This window comes from Macaca mulatta, chromosome 11 (genome assembly GCF_049350105.2).
Source record: "Macaca mulatta isolate MMU2019108-1 chromosome 11, T2T-MMU8v2.0, whole genome shotgun sequence".
Classification (NCBI taxonomy): Eukaryota; Metazoa; Chordata; class Mammalia; order Primates; family Cercopithecidae; genus Macaca; species Macaca mulatta.
In genome coordinates, this window is record NC_133416.1 from 75,957,658 (window position 1) to 75,974,653 (window position 16,996).

A 16,996-nucleotide genomic window follows, 5' to 3' on the forward strand; every position below is an offset into this window, starting at 1 on the left:
GAATGTGTTTTATTAGGTATATCGAGTTACTGTGTATCAGGCAGGGGAGAGTGATACAGATTCATTTGAAGAAGATCCTGAAATTTCCTTAGCTGTAAGTATATATCTACTTTTTTAAGAAATAAAAAAAATTTCATTAAGGTCAAGATTAGGAAAATATGTCTAGCCTACTTTCTGAAATGAGCTGATTTTTATAAAGTTAAAATGTTTTTGTAAAGTCTGAATAAAGCATTTTTCTTTTATTTGTTGTGATGAGACATGTAGCTATAATTTTTATTTTTAGGTGCTGGAATTGAACTTTTTTTTTTTTTTTTTTTTTAAAAAAAACAAGGTCTTACCCTTCTCCCAGGCTGGAGTGCAGTGGTGCAATCTCAGTGCACTGCAGCCTTCACCTCCCAGGTTCAAGCGATTCTCATGCCTCAGTCTCCTGAGTAGCTGGGATTACAGGCATGCACTACCATACCCCATTAATTTTTTTGTTTTTAGTAGAGATGGGGTTTCACCATGTTGGCCAGGCTGGTCATGAACTCCTGACCTCAAGTGATCTGCCCACCTTGGCCTCCCAAAGTGCTGGGATTACAGGCATGAGCCACTGTGCCCAGCTGAATTTGCACTTTTTGATGTTATTTTGGAAAATGTCAACGTATCTCCAGTATACTCATCACCCAGCTTTAACTATTACCAACATTTTGCCAACCTTGTCAAATGTAAACTATTTTTTTTTTTCAATTGAGGTAGGGTCCCGCCCTGTCATCCCGGCTGGAGTGCAGTGACACGATCATGGCTCACTGCAGCCCCCACCTCCCAGGCTCAAGTGATCCTCCCACCTCAGCCTCCTGAGTAGCTTGAGACTACAGTTGCATGCCATCACACCCACCTAATTTTTGTATTTTTTGTAGAGATGTCACCATGTTGCCCAGGTTGGTCTCGAACTCCTGGGCTCAAGTGGTCCACCTGCCTCAGTCTCCCAAAGTGCCAGGATTACAGGTGTGAGCCATCACACCCAGTCAAATGTAAACATTTTTATTATTGATTTGTATTATAAAATGTGGTAGGATTTGCCATTAAAGAAATTAAGGCTTAAATGTTTACATCTCATGCATACTTCACTGACTTCCTGGGGTATTATAGGTGTTTTTAAAACTATTGTGCTTTAGTTTTTGTTCTTAATATTGCCTTCATTATATTTAAATAGGAAATAAATTCCATTTTTTCTGAGTTATAAACAGTTACTAAGTATTCAAATGCAAAAAAGGATGAAAATTCAAGAGTTTCCAAAGTTTTTAGTGTATTAGAAAATAATTTAAATAACTAGTTGAATCATTTGATGTTGAGTAAAATATTTTAGATACTTTTAATTTTTTAAATTTATTTTAAGACTCAAAGACTCAAATTATTTTAGATATTGATCTTGCAATTTATTGGACTTTTTGATGTACTTTTACTCCATATTGCAAGACCTTTTTCTTTGGTTTTATGACCTGTGAAAAACCCCCTTGTATAACTTGAAAAAAGAAGAATGAATAATCTATTTTTATTGCCCCTGTCTTAAGGTCATTTGTGAAGCAATCTCAAAATGGTTATGGAAAGACCTCTTACCAGTTTTCACTTGTTAAATGTCCTCAGGCAAGAACCATGCTTCAGCTAAGGCAAAAAGATAGGTTATGTAAAAAGGCTGGGGATGTGGGAGAGTTTGTTATCCAAATCGCACGGTGGAAAGGTTTGCGGGATGAAACGTTGGGAAAAGGAAGAAGCATTGAGCAGTTACAGAGATGAGAACACAGGAAAGGATAGACAAGTAAAGGGCAAATATTATGGTTATTGACCAAGGATGATAGGTTTTAGCGGCAATGCTTGCTGTGAAAAATGTTTTAGCATTTCTCTTGTGGATAGGGTTAGGGAATACTCAGTTAAGCCATGGTTTTAGAGCACTTCTAAGGTACTTCTAGTCACTGGTGGATTGGGAAGTCTTTCTCTAGGAGGCAGGTTTCATCTAGATTGGTTGGATGGACTCTTGGAATAGCGTCTAGGGTGGGCGTGGATATAGGCTGCATGACAGAGTAAAAGATCCCATAGACTTGCTTCAACTAAAGGAAGCAACTGCATTTGTGTCCTGAAACAGAGAACTTTATAGGTACATGATTAATATCACATCACAGTTAATACATTTTTAGTTTAGAAGTTTTCAGGATGGTATGAGTGAAAAAAATGGGTGTACTTACTCTACTTCAGGAGAGACTGTTACATATTGACCTTTTAAAAATCTGTTTTGTGTATAATTGAGACATATAACATGATGTTTGACACACTTGTAAATAGTGAAATGATCACTACAGTCAAGCAAATTAATGTAATCCATTATCTTGAATAGTTAACCTTTCTTGTGTGCATGGTAAAAATACCTAAAATCTACTCTTTTAGTAAATTTCCAGTATACCAATATATAACTAGCTATAGTCCTCATGCTGTTCACGGTGACTATTTTATATAAAACATGAAACACTGAATACTGAGTTGTATGATATATTTTACCTTAGACATAGCAAAGTTGCTAGCCTTCCTGTGACTAGTAGTTAAAGGGTTACAGCAACTGACTCTGTCTTATTTCATTGAAGGACTATTGGAAATGCACTTCATGCAATGAAATGAATCCCCCTCTTCCATCACATTGCAACAGATGTTGGGCCCTTCGTGAGAATTGGCTTCCTGAAGATAAAGGGAAAGATAAAGGGGAAATCTCTGAGAAAGCCAAACTGGAAAACTCAACACAAGCTGAAGAGGGCTTTGATGTTCCTGATTGTAAAAAAACTATAGTGAATGATTCCAAAGAGTCGTGTGTTGAGGAAAATGATGATAAAATCACACAAGCCTCACAATCACAAGAAAGTGAGGACTATTCTCAGCCATCAACTTCTAGTAGCATTATTTATAGCAGCCAAGAAGACGTGAAAGAGTTTGAAAGGGAAGAAACACAAGACAAAGAAGAAAGTGTGGAATCTAGTTTGCCCCTTAATGCCATTGAACCTTGTGTGATTTGTCAGGGTCGACCTAAAAATGGTTGCATTGTCCATGGCAAAACAGGACATCTTATGGCCTGCTTTACATGTGCAAAGAAGCTAAAGAAAAGGAATAAGCCCTGCCCAGTGTGTAGACAACCAATTCAAATGATTGTGCTAACTTATTTCCCCTAGTTGACCTGTCTGTAAGAGAATTATATATTTCTAACTAACCCTAAGAATTTAGACAACATGAAAATTATTTACATATATCAAAGTGAGAAAATGCTTCAGTCCACATAGATGTCTTCTCTTTAGTATAATTGACCTACTTTGGTAGCAGAATAGTGAATACTTACTATAATTTGCGTTGAATATGTAGCTCATCCTTTACCCCAACCCCTAATTTTAAATAATTTCTATTCTGTCTTAAATGAGAAGTGTCTTTTTTTTTTTTTAAATATATGTATATGGCATTTAAATGTAACTTATTAATTTTTTTTTGAGATGGATTCTCGCTGTGTCGCCCAGGCTGGAGTGCAGTGGCGCAATCTCGACTCACTGCAAGCTCCGCCTCCCAGGTTCACACCATTCTCCTGCCTCAGTCTCCGGAGTGGCTTGGACTACAGGCACCCGCCACCACGCCCGGCTAATTTTTTGTACTTTTATTTTAAGAGACAGGGTTTCGCTGTGTTAGCCAGGATGGTCTCGATCTCCTGACCTCATGATCTGCCCACCTCAGCCTCCCGAAGTGCTGTGATTACAGGCATGAGCCACCGTGCCCGGCCTAAATGTAATTGATTTAGTACCTTTGATGTAAAGAGAAAATGTGTGAAAGATTTAGGTTTTTTTTTTTTTTTTTTTTTTTGAGATGAGTCTGTTACCCAGGCTGGAGTGCAGTGTCATGATCTTGCAGTCTCTGCTTCCCGGGTTCAAGCCGTTCTCCTGCCTCAGCCTCTGGAGCAGCTGGGATTACAGGCATGCACCACCACGGCCAGCTAATTTTTGTATTTTTAGTAGAGACAGGGTTTTGCCATGTTGGCCAGGCTGGTCACGAACTCCTGACCTCATGTGAGCCACCACGTCCAGCCAAGAGTTAGTATTTAAATTTTAGACGCTCTTTTTTTTTTTTTCAGACGGAGTCTTGCTCTGTCACCCATGCTAGAATGCAGTGGAGTGAAATCGGCTCACTGCAACCTCCGCCTTCTGGGTTCAAGCTATTTTGCCTCGGCCTCCCAAGTAACTGGATTACATGTGTCACCATAGCAGCTGATTTGTTTGTATTTTTCGTAAAGATGAGGTTTCACCATGTTGGCCAGGCTGATCTTGAACTCCTAAACTCAAGTGATCTACCCACCTCAGCCTCCCAAAATGCTGGGATTACAGGTGTGAGGCACTGCACCTGGCCCCAGATTTTTGATACTCTTAAACCTTCTGATCCTTAGTTTCTCCAAAATACTCTTTCTAGGTTTAAAAAACAAAAACAAAAACAAAAAAGGCTCTTATATTTGGTGCTATGTAAGTGAAAATGTTTTTTAGGTTTTCTTGATTTAACAATAGAGACAGAGTCTCCCTATGTTGCCCAGGCTGATCTCGAACTCCTGGGCTCAAGAGATCCTCCTGTGTCAGCCTCCCAAAGTGCTAAGTAAGATTACAGTCGTGAGCCACCACACCCAGCTGTAAAAATGTACTTATTTTCCAGCCTCTTTTGTATAAACCGTAGTAAGGGATGGGAGTATTGATGTTATCTGTGAAAATAGCCACCATTTACCCATAAGATAAAACTTGTTAAAGCATCCTGAGTCTAACTTAGTGCATCAGGCCCTTTTTCACACAAAAAAAATCCTTTTTGGGATTTAATGGAATCTGTTGTTTCCCCCTAAGTTGAAAAACAACTCTAAGACACTTTAAAGCAACTTCTTGGCCTGGGTTACATAGTTCCCAGACTAGGTTTCAGCCTTCTGCTTAAGGCCAGTTTTAGAAACCCGTGAATTCAGAAAAGTTAATTCAGAAATTTGATAAACAGAATTGTTATTTAAAAACTAACTGGAAAGTTCTTTCCGAATTATTCAGAAATGATGCATCATTTTCCTTCAAGAATGACAGGGTCAGAATGTGGAATCCAAGATACCTCTTGACTTCCTCTCAAGCTCTGTGTTTGCTCGGTGGAGGCCCATCCCAGCTCAGCATGTGTACTGAGAAGTGTTGGTTTCTTTGGGCCCCATCTACCCTGACCACATTACGATGTTCATCTGCAGCAGTTGCAAGGTGTTCAGAGTGTGTAAATACAAATGGCATAAACACTTTAAAAGAAGTGCAATCCTCAAAAGGTTAGGTGGACTCAAGCATTCTGTAAAGCAACTATTAATAATGAGCTTACAGTGGATAATTCTTTTGAATTTGAAAAATACAGAAACGAGCCTGTCATACACCAGCAAGAGCTATGGAATAAAACTACTGATGCAATGAAGACAGTTGAAAAGATTAAATGCCAAGCTAAATGTATAATGAACAAATTGAAGAAAAATAAAGGACTACAGAAAGTTCAGGACATCAAAGAAATTAGACAAAACTCATCTTGACCCCTCTTGCAGGCAAAGGAAAGCAGCTGGAAGAAAAGATGATACAGCAGTTACAACAGGATGCAGACATGGCAGAGGTTTCTTAAAAAATCTCATTGTCTATAACCATTTCTATATTTACATTTGTGAAAATCTCCTTTGGAGACTTAGAACCTCTAAATTATTGACTTATTTTTTATATAAGGTCACTCAAATGAAAGGTGATTAAAAAATCATCTACATTGCTGTCTACAGAATGTCAGATAATATGGATGTTTGATTGCATCTCATTGTTAACTCTTTACTGATAGATATGTTTGTAAATACAGAAGTGAAACGACATAAAATAGTTACACTATTTGGTTAATGGTACTAGGCAACATTTATGTAATGACATTCAAAAATTTGTGGCTAGTGATATATATAAAGTAAAATTTTCTTTGCAGTAAAATATGCCCTTTATTATAGAAGGGAGGATATAAGGAGCCAACAGTTTGTATGAAAATAGCTCAAATAATATCTTTTTATTATTTCTTATTTTGGTTTATTAGCATCTTAGAACAAAATGGCCTTATATAATGAAGCCTAGTTATGCTGGACTGTTTCGACCTCTTTTAATTGTTCTGACAGATAGCTGGGGATGAGAGCCAAATAACATTTGCCTGAAATGACTGATACTATGTACTTTCTGCTTGCACAAATACTCAGTTCTAACTTGTGATTCCTGGTAGAACAAGCTTTATTTTTCGAGCCTAGCACTGATCTGGAAGCAGATGTTATCTCGGTGCCTTTTACAATTTGTTGTATGTGTGTTTTTTTTTTTTTTAAAGGCCACACAATAATTTTGGAATACATATATGGGTAGAACATCTGTTATTTGCACACAAAACCACTTTTAATGGGTACAAAGTTAAATGAGGAATACATTCTAGCTGAAGTATTATCAACTCCAAATAACGCTTTGAGGACCTCCAAAGGTAAAAATACTAATCCCTTTGGCCATTTATTGAGAGAGAGAGACACAGTAGGGTGACTGTAGTTAATGTATTGAATGTTCTTGCTACAAATAAATGATAAAGGTTTGAGCTGATGGGTATGCTAATTGCACTGATTTGATTGATACACATTGTATGTGAAAGTCATACACCATAAATATTTACAATTACGTATCAGTTTAACATTTTAAAAAACATTTCTAATGTAAAAAGTACCTCTCAAACTGTGGATTAGCTTCTTAATTTATATTTAGATATGAATCTTAAGTAAAATAGTGAAAATAACCATCTTGATTTAGTGTTTTTCTCTCGTATGTGAATTGTATATACTTAGGTGAGGACAATAACATCAATTGAACTGTAAGCTTAGAATAGGACTGGGGTAATTTTGCACAGCAGCTTTACTAATGGAACATTGTTGCTTCAAAAAAATCTCTCTCTCTCTCTCTCTCTCTGTCTCTCAATAAATGGCCAAAGGGATTAGTACTTTACCTTTGGAGGTCCTCAAAGCATTATTTGGAGTTCGTAATACTGAAGCCCAGAACCAAGTAGAACCTTTCTTTTTCTGAGGAGTATTGTAGCATAAATGTGATTATAAACAAAGTACACTTGATATATGTATGCAATGACTGCTATTTATACAAAATTTAAATCTGCAAATGGAATCAACATGTTTATAGGTTATTAAAATTATCTCATTTCTTAGGTTCTTTATAGTACACGTGTTGAAAATAAATTAAGTGATTAAGAATTGTTTCAAGAATGTGATTATTTGATCTTAAATTTTTAATGAGTTAAAATAGAAATTGTTTGAATATCATATATTTGGGTAACAAAAGGCGCAAGTCCAAATGTTTCTTTTTCTGGAATGGCCATGCCTGCCAACTTTAGAAATACAAATATCACTGGGCAGCTTGAAGCAATTGGGAGCCTCTAGTGAGAGCAACTTGAGAGAAGGATGTTGCAAGTTAGTAGGAGTAAGAAATGCTGTGTTCTCCCTGTCTTCACTTAGGTCTCGTGGCAGCCTGGTCTAAGTGATCGTGAATGGTCTATAAGGGAGGTAGCTGGGTCAGGGAGGGGAATTTGGGCTAGCCACTGTGCCACTTGTCAGCATGAAAAGTCAGATTGTAATTGCCTGTTTACTTTTCTGCCTCATCAAGCTGGGAACCTCTTGATTGTGATGCACAAATGTAAGTACATCAGAAAAACAAAACTGACTTTAAAGCAGGAGCTTGTGGGCCCCTAAGCCAGATGGGGACTAGCTTTTGGCATCATGTAATTAAGGTTTTTTTAAATCCTTAGGGTTTTATTTTAATTTTATTTATTTATTTTTTGAGACGGAGTCTAGCTCTGTGGCCCAGGCTGGAGTACAGTTGTGCAATCTTGGCTCACTGCAACCTCCGCCTCCTGGCTGGATTCACGTGGTTCTGCTTCAGCCTCCCAAGTAGCTGGGGTTACAGGACCCCACTAATTTTTGTATTTCTAACAGAGATGAAGTTTCACTATGTTGCCGGGCTGGTCTCGAACTCCTGACCTAAAGTGATCTGCCCACCTTGGCCCCCCAAAGTGTTGGGATTACAGGCGTGAACCACCGTGCCTAGCCTAATAAGGGTTTTAAAGATAATTAGTGTGTAGGTCTGCAGGCTTATGATGGTAACCACAAGTTGTGAATGGCATTGTGAAAAGTTTGTAGTTGCACTTTATGGTTGGATGCTGAATTACATTTTGATTTGATACTTACAAAAAAGTATTCCTTCAGCTTAAGTTGTTTAAAAGTTTGTGATCATATTGTCTACCATGTAGCCAGCTTTCAATTATATATAATAGGGAATTTTTGACATTTACAAATAATACTTTGAGATAGATATCTGAAAGCACCAGCACGTGGAAGGTGTTCAGAAGTAACAGATTATAAAATGAGCTAATGAAAGGCAACATAAAATAAAACAACCGTAAAGCAAGCAGATGGGAGGCGTGTTCAGTTAACTTATTCATAATGCATCTGAAATGATCGCTATACTCAAATATTTAACATTAGAGTAATAGTATTTTGAATAAAAACCATAATTGATTGTCTTTAGGAGAGGAGTGTCCTGAAACATACTTCAATTCGTATTGCTTTCCTTTAAAGCTCTCCTTTAAAGACTTTTAAAAAATCGATAGGCATTTTCCTCTCACCTGTTTCAATCCTACAGTCCCACATCTCTACTGCCTTCAGAATGCTACAACTTAAATGTCCAGCCAACAACTTAAAGCCAATTTATAAAAATAGCATCTTTCCTAATTCCAAAATTTCACCTTTTGTTTGTTTTGTTTTGAGACGGGGTCTTGCTCTGTCACCCAGGCTGGAATGCAGTGCTGCAAACATGACTCACTATAGCCTCCACCTCCTGGGCTCAGTCCTCCCACCTCAGCCTTCCAAGTAGCTGGGACCATAGCTGCAAGACACCAGGTCCAGCTAATCACCTCCTGCCCGCCGCCACTGGTCCTGAGACAGAGTCTTGCTCTTTCACCCAGACTGGAGTGCAGTGGCGCAATCTCGGCTCATTGCAACCTCCACCGCCCAGGTTCAAGCAATTCTGCCTCAGCCTCCTGAGTAGCTGGAATTACAGGTGCCCACCACCACACCCAACTAATTTTTTTTTTGTATTTTTAGTAGAGATGGGGTTTCAGCATGTTGGCCAGGCTGGTCTCAAACTCCTGACCTCATGATCTGTCCGCCTCGGCCTCCCAAAGTACTGGGATTACAGGTGTGAGCCACCGCACCCGGCCTAATTTTTGTATTTTTTGTAGAGACAGTTTCACCATGTTGCCTAGGCTGGTCTCAAACTCCTGGGGTCATGTGGTCTGCCCATCTTGGCTTCCCAAAGTCCTGAGATTACAGGCGTGAGCCACCACGCCAAGCCCAAAATTTCACCTTTAAATGTATTCCACTACCATTATGTTCTAGGTGAATTTCATTTATTTCTCAGGGTTAAATTTTAGAGCTTTTGCATATGTCTATTTTTGGTTCACACCTCCCCAGCCCATTGTCCTGTATTAAGGAGGCCTTCTTTCAAGATCACAGTAATATCTCCCCAAATGGATTTCACTACGTTTGGTCCTATTTTTGGTTCAGTTATAGTTTACAGATATCATCATGTTGCTTTCCTGATTTAAATATTGGGGGGAAACCTTGCTTTTTGGTTTTATCTCTGATGTTCTACTGGATTATTTTAGACTTTTAGAACACCATGAAACAGGTGCTTGATTTTCACTTCTCAAACCATTTTTGCTTCAACGACGTTCATAAGCTTATTGTAGTGGGAAGTTAAAAGTCACAGATCTGGTATTTACTTACCGAGTGACCTTAGAGACAGTAAATATATAGAGCCTAGTACGGGGTCTGGCAGGTAGTAAGCACTTTTAATGAATGGCAGTTTAATATTCTGTTTGCATCCATTTTTGACCATAATCACCCCAAATCCAGCTTAGGTAGCCTTGAATTAACCCCTACTCCCACCTTGAAGTTTTTTGTTTGTTTTTTGCTGAGACAGGGTCTCATTCTATCGCCCAGGCCGGAGTACAGTGGCACAAACATGATTCACTGCAGCCTCCTGAGTAACTGGGAACACAGGCCTGTTGTTACCACGCCTGGCTGATGCATATATATATGTATTTTTTTTAGAGACAGAGTCTCGCTATGTTTCCCAGGCTGGTCTTGAACTCCTGGGCTCAAGCAATCCTCCTATGTTGACCTCCCAAAATGCTGAGATTACAGGTGTGAGCCACTGCATCTGGTGAATTAAGCCTTTTTTATACACTCAACTCTGAGGTATTCTGTTCATACCAATATGTTCCTTTGTAACTTCTTGCCATAGCAGGTTGTAACATCCTTTTGTATCTCCTTTCAAATGTCAAATAAATACATTGTGTATACAGTAGTAAAGGATGTTGATTGGCATTGAAAGCAACTATGAAGTTCTTATTGATTTAGAAGATGAAAAGACAATTTTAAAGTAACATCCTGGGCCAGACTTGGTGACTCACACCTGTAATCTCAACACTTTGGGATGCCAAGGAGGGAGGATCACTTGAGGCCAGTAGTTTGAGGTCAGCCTGGGCAACATAATGACGCCCTGCATCCAAAAAATTGTGGTGGCATGCACCCATAGTCCTAGCTACTTGAGAGACTGAGGTGGGAGGATCACTTGAACCCAGGAGTCCCATGTTACAATGAGCTATGATTGCACCACTACGCTCTGCTTGGGAGACAGAGGGCGACTTGTCTCTAAAAAAATAGAAAATAAATAACACTATGTTCATTAAACATTAATTTTACTGATTGTGATTTTTTTTGTTTGTTTTTTTGAGACAGAGTCTCGCTCTGTTGCCCAGGCTGGAGTGCAATGGCATAATATTGGCTCACTGCAACCTCCACCTCTTGGGTTCAAGCGATTCTCCTGCTTTAGCCTCCCAAGTAGCTGTGATATTTCAGCTAATTTTGTCATTTTTAGTAGAGATGGGGTTTCGCCATGTTGGCCAGGCTGATCTTGAACTCCTGACTTCATGTGGTCCACCCGCCTCGGCCTCCCAAAGTGCTGGGATTACAGGCATTGAGCCACTGTGCCTGGCCTGATTATGATTTTTTAAAGTCCCCCCCAAATTATTGTTTGTGCAATAAATGGAAAAAAAGAAACATTCTAAGAAAACAGTGGTCTTTAAAAGTTGCTATGGTGTCAGAATTGTAACAACTCTTTTTTTAAGAGAGAGGGTCTTGCTGAAAAACCTTTATAGAAAAAATTGCTCCCTATGACAAAGGCCTTTTCTACCTTTTCTCACATTTATTTTGTTTCTTTTTATAGGAGGCGTATGAGAAGACCAAATCTCTTCAAAGTTAAGCTTGCTTTTTTTTTTTTTTTTTTTTTTTTTTTTGGGACGAAGTCTCATTCTGTTGCCCAGGCTGGAGTGTAGTGGGGCAATCTCAGCTCACTGCAACCTCTGCCTCCTGGGTTCAAGCAGTTCTCCTGCCTCAGCCTCCCGAGTAGCTGGAAATTCAGGCGCCTGCCACGACGCTCAGCTAATTTTTGTATTCTTAATAGAGTCAGGGTTTCACTATATTGGGCAGGCTGGTCTCGAACTCCTGACCTCGTGATCCGCTCTGCCTCCCAAAGTGCTGGGATTACAGGCATGAGCCACCGCACCCAGCCCAAAGTTAAGCATTTTTTAACTACAAGGTGGGAGGTGGAAGTATCTTGTTGGAAGACTAAAGGTGTCCACTAATGGTAGACTTTTTTTTTTTTTTTTTTTTTTTGAGATGGAGTTTTGCTCTGTCGCCCAGGCTAGAGTGAAATGGCGTGATCTCAGCTCATTGCAACCTCCACCCCCTGGGTTCAAGTGATTCTCCTGCCTCAGCCTCTGGAGTAGCTGGGATTACAGGGGTCCACTACCACACCTGGCTAATTTTTGTATTTTTAGTAGAGACAGGGTTTCACCATGTTGGCCAGGCTGGTCTCGAACTCCTGACCTCAGGTGACTCACCCGCTTTGGCCTCCCAGAGTGCTGTGCTGGGATTACAGGAGTAAGCCACTGCGCCTGGCCGTTTTTTTTTTTTTTTTTTTTTTTTTTTTTTTTTTTTTGGAGACAATCTCTCACTCCAGGTTGGAGTGCAGTGGCACTATCTCCACTCACTGCAAACTCTGCCTCCCAAGGTCAAATGATTCTCCTGCCTCAGCCTCCCGGTAGCTGGAATTATGGGTGCATGCCACCATGTGTGGCTCATTTTTTGTATTTTTAGTAGAAACAGGGTTTCACCATGCTAGCCTTGAACTCCTGACCTCCTGATCCGCCTGCCTTGACCTCCCAAAGTGCTGGGATTACAGGCATGAACCACCATGCCTGGCAAATTTTTGTATTTTCAGTAGAGACGGGGTTTTACCATGTTGGCCAGGCTGGTCTCAAACTGCTGACCTCAGGTGATCCCCTCGCCTCAGCCTCCCAAAGTGCTGGGATTACAGGTGTGAATCAGTACATTCGGTAGACTCTTAACAGCGCTGAGAGACCACTCCGAGAGAGGAGAGAAATAATAGTTCTATTCTCAGTTGTCAAACAGCAAACAAAAAACCCTTAGCCAGGAGTGGTGGCTCACACCTGTAATCCCAGCACTTTGGGAGGCTGAGGTGGGCGGATCACTTGAGGCCAGGAGTTCAAGACCAACCTGGGCAACATGGTGCAACCCTGTCTTTACTAAAAATGCAAAAATTAGTCAGGTGTCATGGTGCGTGCCTGTTAATTCCTGCTGCTCGAGAGGCTGAGGCATGAGAATTACTTGAACCTGGGATGCAGAGGTTGCAGTGAGCCGAAATCCCACCACTGCACTCCAGCCTGGGCAACAGAGTGAGACTCCATTGCAAAAAAAAAAAAAAAAGCTGCAAATTTAAATATTGAAATCTAGCTAAAATATACCAGGGAACTTCTGCTTAAGGGGTTTCTATGTAATGAATCCTCTTGAAAACAGAGAAACTATTTCCTGCTTATTTTCTAAATTGAGATATTTATCACTTTTTAAAAATTGGTACCTGTAATTTAGCCATTTCCTACTCAGCAATGTCTCATTTAAACTATTATTTGTTGAGCGTGTTTCAAAAAGCAGATGTAAACTTGGGCCCATCCTCTGTCCTATGACTAAATCGGTATTAGCAGGGGTTAGGACTTAATTCTTTGTTTACCACTATTCTCCGTATTTCAAAAGCACCTGGAAATCAATAAAATTTGTTATTCAGAACAAAAGACTTCTCTATATATCAGTATTTCCCAAAATGTGTTTGGAAATATAGGTATGTTAGTCCAAGGGATGGTATGAGGCTGTATTATTTAAGGAAATGGTCCCATAGCTTAGCATGTTTGGGAAATCCATTTCTTTTCTGCATTTCTCAGATTCTTTATTACATTAATATAAATTGTGAATTTTCAAATATTTTTTCTGACCTGAAGGCATACTTTCCATCCATCATCTTGTCCATAGAACACACTGCCCCACAACACAAATTAATTTGGAATGTGTTATATATAATATATATAACATGTTCTGGAAGAACTATCTGGACTTTGAAGAGTTGTTGCAATATTATTCCCTCATAAAAGGTCATTAAATTTGGTCTTTCCCAAGCTTTATTTGGTGGTAATCAGTTATTTTTAGTGGACTTTGTTATACTTGTATAAGTACTTATTTTCAGGTAACATAATGGGAAAAAAGCATATATTATTTATATGAATATTAGTTCTTTATTGCGAATCAGAAATATTTTAAATTTACTAAATTCAGAGGTAGTCGTGGCCTCTCCCCAATAAACTTTACAGTCTTAGACAATTTGTGCATTTTAATAAATTCTTAGTTATAGTATTAAAGAAAGATTACAGGGGCTCACGCCTGTAATCCCAGCACTTTGGGAGGCCCACTTTGGGAGGCCCAGGCAGAGGCAGGCAGATCATGAGGTCAGGAGATCGAGACCATCCTGGCTAACACGGTGAAACCCTGTCTCTACTAAAAATACAGAAAATTAGTGGGTGTGGTGGTGGATGCCTGTAGTCCCAGCTACTTGGGAGACTGAGGCAGGAGAATTGCTTGAACCTGGGAGGCAGAGGCTGCAGTGAGCCGAGATCGTGCCACTGCACTCCAGCCTGGGCGATAGCGCAAGACTCCATCTCAAAAAAAAAAAAAAAAAAAAAAAAAAAAAAAAAAAAAGGAAAACAAAAAAGTTACCAGGAAAACTGGTAAAATCAGCTATAAAACATCTATAAAAGGCTATGGAGTAGTTCATATGCAAAAGTATGATAAAATGGTGAGCAATACTGTACAGTATCTGCTTATTAGTCGATATAAAGTCTATAACAAACCCAAACTTCTACTTTAGATACAGTACTGTGGACTTTCAATGCTCTTTCACTAGTCTGGTCATCATAATTTTCTCCCCCTTCCCCCTTCCAAAGTCATGAGGAAAATATAAAGGATCTATCATAAAATATACATCAACTATATTGTTACCATATAGAATAACAACCAGAGTTCTCAATAAGCAACTTATCTGTTGCAGTAAGACAATATGCTATGCTTACCTTTCTGGATTCCCCAGGAAGAGATACTTCCAATCTAACATCAGATATTTTTACTTTCTAAACATAGAGCTAACTTACACCATTTGTAGAAACAGATCACAAATGCAAATTTGCTTCTGGAACAAAACATAACACCGATTTCTTGGAAAGACTTTTGGAAATGTTGAGAAAAAGCTTTTAACATTTCTAATACATCCAACAGTTCAAGTCTGAATGTAATTAAATTAAGCATTTATCTGCAGGGACTTAATGTTTTTCTAAAATACTCTTTGCCATTTAGATTCAGTCATGTCAACATTTACCAACATTTGAGTAGGTGTACTCTTTAAGGTATATTATTCTGCCTTCAAAATAGTTATTACCTGAGTGTTAACTATCCTTCCTAAACCTGAGCAAGCACCAAAAATGTAGCATCTCTTACCGCTATTTCTAACAGTCAGAATCACCGTTCAGCCGGGGTGGGGTGGGGTCTCCATTTTATGGCTAAGGAAACTGAATGTGTAGTGGGTTTGAATCCAGGGCTTCTGCCTTTCCTTTTTTTTATTTTATTTATTTATTTATTTTTTTGAGACGGAGTCTCACTGTCACTCAGGCTGGAGTGCAGCACAGTGATGCGATCTTGGCTCACTGCAACCTCCACCTTCTGGGTTCAGGCAATTTCTCCTGCCTCAGCCTCCTGAGTAGCTGGGATCACAGGCGCCCGCCACCACGCCCGGCTAACTTTTGTATTTTTTTTTTTTTTTTTAGTAGAGATGGCATTTCACAATGTTGGCCAGGCTGGTCTCGAGCTCCTGACCTCAAGTGATCTGCCTGCCCCAGCCTCCCAAAGTGCTGGGATTACAGGCATGAGCCACCACGCCTGACTGCTGCTTTCTAAATATCATTTCACTCCCACATTTTCCTCCCATCATGAAAGTGTGTATCATGTTGGTTTCTCTATAAAAGGAATTATAGCTGAACGTAGAGCTGGAGGGGCATAACCACCAGCCCAAGAGGGAAGGAAACAGCAGGAAAGGTGTTGGGCAGGGAGGTGGTTTGGGTACCTGGTTTGACCACAGAATACCATGATTGTGTTTTGTTAGTCTTTAAATGATTTTGAGTCTGATACTAAATTCTGTTTTTAAAAACGTTATTTCAGCAAGAGATTTACATTAAGGCTCATTAACGAATTCAGATTTTAGTTTGTGTCCCTTCAAAAATTGCTGTCTTAGAAAAGTTAAAATTCAATGCCCAGTTGAAAAATTGTTTGGGTCTTGACAGCAAATCAAGTTTCATCTTATGTAGTTTTATTTGTAATATACCAAAGTCATTTTTGCAATATTATGTACTTTCAAGTATATAATAAATTACTACTTCTTTAAATAAAAATGATCAAGATATTCAGATTATGAGTTTTTTTTTTTTTTTTTTGGTTATCTATTGCTGCTGCACAAGTTACCAGATTTCATAAATGGTTTAAAGAAGCCTCCAAATTTTGTTTATATTAACATGTATAATTTTGTGCATGTAGAATAAGCTTGGCATAGAAATGGCCTAAATGCTTCTGTAGTTCTTCATTCCTTGTGGTTCTCACTCTCCTGCCAGTATGGTTTCATTTCTAGATCCCGTAGAACTTTCAACTGAAAGTAAGAACCAAGGCAACTCACTTTCCACGAGTAATACACCGCACTTCTAGAAATCGGCCTGTATTACTATGACACTGGGGATGAAGTAAAAAAAAAGAGAAAAAAGGATGGGAAGGGGAGGGAAGGGGAGGGGAGAAGGAGGGGAGGAGAGGGAAAGGAGAAGAAAAGGAAGGGAAGGGAAGGGAAACAGGAGGGGAGGAGAGGGAAAGGAAGGAGGGAGGGAGGGAGGGAGGAAGGAAAGAAGGAAGGAAGGAAGGAAGGAAGGAAGGAATCTGCTCACCAGAGTTGCTATTGTTTTTTTCTTTTCTGTTTACTGCTTTCTCCCTTAATTCTTATAGGTAATGGTTTAATATCGGGTAACTCTCATAGTGGAGAACTTGAGAAGCATTAGTACTTCAAATTGAGTCCTAATGGTAAGATTTTTTTCTGATAATAAAAGGTAGTTTGTAGTGCTGTTAAGAGGAAACATAATACCTTTACTACCAACCTTAGGGTCAATTCAAGGTCCAGTAAAAGGAATGTATCTGGAATTCTTGATTACAGACATGAAAACAGTCTTCTGTCAGTGTTCACAGTGAGCCGGAGATTGCCTATGCATAAGACCTAGCTTCATAAAATGACTCAAAGCCCTAGGCCGCTTCTGGGAAGGACTGGGAGTAGCAGTCTCCTGGCACCCCTTGTTCATTCATTCATTCATTCATTCATTCATTCATTCATTACCTACT

The 16,996-nt window shown here is 39.3% G+C and overlaps 1 protein-coding gene and 1 pseudogene across 8 annotated transcripts in view; both read left to right on the forward strand.

Annotated features, from left to right (window-relative positions):
* The window catches only part of MDM2 (MDM2 proto-oncogene), a 34,620-nt gene extending 27,317 nt beyond the window's left edge, over positions 1–7,303 (forward strand). For 7 of the 8 annotated variants that reach the window (XM_077953068.1, XM_015152181.3, XM_015152178.3 and 4 more), the window contains 2 exons: positions 17–94; positions 2,616–7,303. In XM_077953068.1, the coding sequence (XP_077809194.1) occupies positions 17–94; positions 2,616–3,191 (654 nt within the window). In that variant the 3' untranslated portion in view covers positions 3,192–7,303. 8 annotated transcript variants of the gene reach the window in all.
* On the forward strand, positions 5,110–5,807 carry LOC144332954 (putative ribosome biogenesis protein RLP24 pseudogene; annotated as a pseudogene).
* Positions 7,304–16,996: the final 9,693 nt, after the last annotated feature.